At 39.1% G+C, this 5,825-nt stretch overlaps 1 protein-coding gene across 1 annotated transcript; it reads left to right on the top strand.

The window, feature by feature from the left end:
* Positions 1–656: 656 nt before the first annotated feature.
* LOC102727975 (V-type proton ATPase subunit E 1) lies at positions 657–1,957 on the top strand. Its single transcript, XM_006729935.3, has one exon. It carries the CDS (start codon positions 742–744, stop codon positions 1,420–1,422), a length of 681 nt encoding a protein of 226 aa, XP_006729998.2. The 5' UTR covers positions 657–741; the 3' UTR covers positions 1,423–1,957.
* Positions 1,958–5,825: the final 3,868 nt, after the last annotated feature.

Below are 5,825 nucleotides of genomic sequence, written 5' to 3'. Positions count from 1 at the left end.
GCATTCTGGGGACTAAGGTCACTGAGGTGAGAAAAATGATGTATGAGGCTGTCACATAAATCTCATCTGTGTCCTATAATTTTTAACCTGCTCCAGGTCAGTAGGGATTTAAAATATCTGGCCAACAGGAATGGGGCCGTCAAGATAGTCCTCAAGGAATCCTCAGAAGAAATGTAAATTATTTTATATCTTTCTTGCTATAGGGACCAAGACCAAGAACCCATGAGGTCACTCTTGATACCCTAGCACATATTGGACTTTGCTTAACACGCCCACACATCCATTTCTGATCTCTTGGCAGTTGTTTTCATTTTAGTTCTCACCAACATATTCTCTGTTTCACTAACAAATATTATTGTCTTCAACAACCTTCTGAGGCATCAAAAACTACATATATATATATCTATAGATATGTATATCTATGTATAGATATGTATATCTATAGATATATAGATACATGTATATCTATAGGTATATAGATAGATATCTTCCATAAAACTGATTGGTGGTAGAAAACACTACCTATTTTTAGTACTGACTTGAACTGAACTGATGAATTATCAAGTGAGTAGTGGTGGAGTCCTTTCTAATATTGGTAGCTATTATTTAGTAAGTGCCTGCTCTGTGTCAGGTATTATACTAGTTGATTGTCATAAATGAAAGGAGAGTCCCTTTCCTTCCACCGCCCCCTTCCAACCTAAGCTAGAGCCAGTGGGCCTCCGGCCTAACAGAGCTTTCACCATGGCCCTCAGCGATGCTGACGTGCAAAAGCAGATTAAGCATATGATGGCTTTTATTGAACAAGAAGCCAATGAGAAAGCAGAGGAAATAGATGCGAAGGGAGAGGAAGGGTTCAACATCGAGAAAGGTTGTCTTGTGCAAACCCACAGACTGAAGATTATGGAATACTATGAGAAGAAAGAAAAGGAGATTGAGCAGCAGAAGAAAATTCAGATGTCTAATCTGATGAATCAAGCAAGGCTCAAAGTCCTCAGAGCAAGAGATGACTTTATTACAGAGCTACTAAATGAAGCAAAACAGAGACTAGGCAAAGTGGTAAAAGATACAACCAGGTACCAGGTGCTGCTGGATGGACTGGTCCTTCAGGGTTTGTACCAATTGTTAGAGCCCCGAATGATTGTTCATTGCAGGAAGCAGGATTTCCCTCTGGTAAAGGCTGCAGTGCAAGAAGCGAATCCTATGTACAAAATTGCCACCAAAAAAGATGTTGATGTCCAAATTGATCAGGAGGCCTACCTGCCTGAGGAAATAGCTGGTGGAGTTGAGATCTATAATGGGGATTGTAAAATAAAAGTTTCCAATACCCTAGAAAGCCGGCTGGATCTCATAGCCCAGCAGATGTTGCCAGAAGTACGGGGAGCCTTATTTGGTGCAAATGCCAACAGGAAGTTTTTGGACTAAACCTTTGGGCGAGGTGGAGTTCATCCACTGCTCACCTGCTATCATGAGGAAGTTTCTGATATTTGAAGAAACAAGATATCTGTGTGGCTTCCTCTTCGCTCTTCTAATATTCTGCATTTATCAGTGGATCCTCTCTGTAGCTAATGCCCGTGGCCTAATTGTTAACATGAGAGAAAGTTTCACTTACTATGATCAGGAAACCTCCTTCTTAGCTTATCTGAAAGTAGCACAACTTTCATTTGCTTCTGTAGCATGAAGGTGAGGGTATCAGATGGTGGTTACTGGAGCTTCCCCGAGTCTCTGCTCTTCCTCTCGTCTTCTGCTGTCAGTTCTCGAGTCTAGAGGGTGATGTGTATGGTGTTCTCTGACATTCAGTCTCTGCTCTTTAGGCTTCAGATGCATGGGGGGCATGCATTCCTGCCAGCAGTGGTAGCTTCACTGTTAACCTGTCTGGGCCTAGAAGCGTTTCTCATCTGTAAATGTGATTTTGAATCTAAGCCATGAATCGGTCTTATTTATTAAAACAAAAGGTTTACATGGAAAAAAAAATAAATGAAAGGAGAATTTCATGCTTATAGCACTCTTATCAGGTGGGTATTATCTTTCCACATACACGTTCACAGAGGTGAATGGATTTTCAAAGACCACATACTACAAAGTAGGAAAGGCAGAATTTGAGCTCAGAGCCATGTTCTTTTTGTTACATTTAGAAGATTTCAATCTTTCATAGATGTACCTAACTAGAAATTTTCTAATCTGCTTTCACTGCATATGGATGCTCTCTAAATGTGAAACAGGTAAATTGGGTCTTATTAAGACGTTGAGATATATGGCTTTAAAATGGAAAGTTTGAAAAGAGTAATGCAGGAAACTTTGTAGTAGAGAGGAGAAAAATTTCACGGGGAAAGGGAACTTGAACTCAAACCTTAAAGAAGAGAGAGAGGAGATATTTTAGGAAGAGGGATATTAGTGTAAGGAAATGTTACTGTTGAGACACACATTGAGAGTGATGAGAATGTGACTTTTCTGTGTGATTGTAGGTCTGGGACCTGGGCAGGGCCAGAATGGAAATCAAGGCTGAGGAGTGAGTCAGTACTTATGTAAGTATGTAAGAATGGCATCGGAGGCTGAGATTATACTTGACCTTTACGGAGGGTGAGCAGTGGAAAAAATTATTTTTCTCACTTCAGAAAGACAAAGAATCAGAGTTGTGATTGCTTTTTAATTGAACATCCCTAAATCTATATATGCAAGAATACCAACAGAGATCAGTGTCTCTGGAAGGTAGAACTCCATGGCCTTCATCAGAGGACTGATACATGAATAATTTTATAACATTTACCCACCCTGCCCCTTGTCTTTAGAAAAGCATCTGGTGCCCCAAGAGTCTTCAACCAAAAATTCTTCAAGGCATGAAGTTAAGAAATGAAAATGCAACAGGTCTGACATTGGTATGGTCTCTATGGGAAATGGGAAATCAGCTACTGATTTCCAGGACTTTTGCAAGTTTCTAGTAGAACTTTTACTTTACGTTTTGTTTGGAAATGATGTATTTTTATTTGACTTTCAAGTCCAGAACAAGAATGATTTCCTGCAGTGTGATTTGTTGTTGTTGTTGTTGTTGTTGTTGTTGTTGTTTTTATAATTTGTTTTATTATTTTATGTTAGTCACCATACATTACATCATTAGTTTTTGATACAGTGTTCCATGATTCATTCAGTGTGACGTTTGAAGATGGTAAGTGTGGGGAGAAGGAGCAGAATTGATGACACAGGCCTGAGGTTGTTCAGTGTATGTCAAAGTGTTCCATAATGTTGCATGCTCCTGCGGGAAACTATGTCAACTCAACAGAAAGCAGCAAGGCCAATATTCACCTGATACGCTACAGTTCTACGTATCGTTTGCACTGATTTATGATTGAGTAGGTAACTGGCCAACTAGGCAGGAGATTTTGAATATCCACTCTGGAAACAGGGCAGCTATCTTATTTGTGGGCCCAGTGCAAAACAGAAATGTGGGGCCCCTTGTTCAAAAAGCAGGAAAAAAGTACTGTTAAACATGTTTAAGATAAAAGCTTTTTCCTTTCTTCTGTAGTCTCTATCTTGACTTGCGGTGTTTTATTTTTTTACTTATTATTTAATGTCATTCTACATTTAGTATATAAATCTAGAAATTTAATATATAAATTTAATTTCATATGTAATATTAAAATTTAATATATACATAAAATTCATCATGTAAATCTTATATAAAAATTTTAATGTTTAATGTATAATTTAATGTATAAATAAAATTGTTAAAAATTTCAAGATGGCTGACTGGAAGGCATTAAGTCCATGGGGAAGCTTCTCTGAGTCAGGGGCTCTGCATACAGGTAATATGCCCATGACGCCAGCCATATCTAGAAAGCAGTAGTCTAGAACTTTAGCCAGCACCAAGATAAGCATTTGGTGAGTGTGATTCCTTGAGGGGAAAGAAGGAAAACAGAAAGAAATCAACGGCTTTGTACATCCTCTAACAGGAGATGGCCCAGAGTACCAGGTTATCATTCTGGGGGTGTGAGGCATGCAGTAGACAAGGGGTGTTTGGATGTCAGCAAGGAATAATATGTCATGATCTTTCCTAGGATTGTGGAGGAGGAATCCAGGAGGAGCACATGGGCTAGAGACTTGTACCATTAGGTGAATCACCAAGTAGATAAACTGACCCTGTCTATAAGCTACTAATGTGTGAATTCATGTCAATCTAGAAAGAAGTCTATTGGGTGAGGAGAAGAATTTCAAACCCTACTTTCTTCTCTGGGTGGTCAGTATTTTTACTCAATAATTTGGGAGGTCAAGTTAATGATAAAATGGAGCTGTGAAGGAGAGGGAATCCACTGAATGACAGCAACAAATCAAAAAAGGCTTGGCCCATCATTTCAGCCTTCCTAGTCTAAGAGGTGTAGCTCAACACGGAAAAAACTCATGTAAGCAAAGCACAGGAATAGGATGTTGAAAATGTGGAGTTGCACGTGTGAAAAAGACCTAGAAGCTTTATTATAATTACAGTAAATACTGTGTGAGTCAGCAGCATGAAGTGGCTGGAATGAAATAGCTAATCTGCTATTGAGCAACATAAATAGAAGTATAATATCTGGGACAAAGATGGTAATAATGAACTTCAACTCTGACTCTTCAGATCACACCTGTGGTATTGTTTTTAGTTCTATACATCCTCTTTTAAAAGTGACATAAACAAACAAGACTGTGATGATTGGAACTGAGTAGAAAGAGGGTAGGACTCAAAACAATGCAATCTAAACAGCAGTGGAAAAATGGGACTGTTTAGTTTTGTAGAAAGGAAAACTTGGTAGAGAAGGAGAAGAGGTGAAATAAAGGTGTTTCTGAACATTTGAAGAGCTTTCGTGCAGAAGAGGCATTAGATTAACTAATTTAACTGAAGGGTGAAACCAGAGACAGTGGTGACTTTCAGAAGGGAACAGATTTCAGTTCAATGTTGGAAGGAACTCAGGGAATTGAAAGCACTATATATATCTGAGAGGGGGTGGAGAGGAGCAGAGGGAGAGGGAGAGAAAGAATCTTAAGCAGATTCTGTGCTGAGCGCAGAGCCCAATGCAAGGCTTGATCCCACGACCCAGACATCACGACCTGAACAGAAACCAAGAGTCAGGCGCTTAACTGACAGTGCCACCCAGACGCCCCTTGAAAGCACTTTTAAAAGAAGAAATGAGCTGCTTTGGGAAGTAATGAATTTCCTGTTGCTGGAGCATGGGTGTGGTGTTATCAAGAAAGGTTAAGTTGTGAAGTCAGACAATGGGGGTTCACATTCAGGCATTGACATTTACTAGAATAACTTGGTAAACTGCTTAATGTCTCCCAGCTTCAGTTGCTAATGGAAGAGATCTAACTTTACTAGAAGGCGTGTTTGGAATATTAGAGAAAATCTATGTAAATCTCTTGACATATTCTCAAATGTTGTGCTCACAAGATATTGAATGTGCATTACGGAAGTATATATCATTTGACACATGTACATGAAGATATTTCTGGTTGGTGGAGAAGCTTACTTTGACCTAGATCTCAGGATACCCACCTGAAAGCCTTTAAAAAGTAAGAACTTGCTTAACGTTGTTCTTATCAAACGTTTCCCTTAACTTTCTTGTATTATGAAAGCTAAGATCATAAGAATTTGCCTACTTATAATATTCTTGGAGTTTTCCTAGTGAATTATCAGTTTTTACATGGGGGTTTTATTTATTTATTTATTTATTTATTATTTTTTTTAAAGATTTTATTTATTTATTTGACAGAGAGAGAGATAGCGAGAGCAGGAACACAAGCAGGGGGAATGGGAGAGGGAGAAGCAGGCTTCCCGCCGAGCAGGGAGCCCGATGTGGGAC

Source organism: Leptonychotes weddellii, chromosome 9, assembly GCF_054177405.1.
Source record: "Leptonychotes weddellii isolate Sample4059 chromosome 9, ASM5417740v2, whole genome shotgun sequence".
In the NCBI taxonomy this organism is placed as follows: domain Eukaryota; kingdom Metazoa; phylum Chordata; class Mammalia; order Carnivora; family Phocidae; genus Leptonychotes; species Leptonychotes weddellii.
Note: the sequence above shows the minus strand (reverse complement) of the source record. Positions and strands in the feature narration are given on the sequence as shown.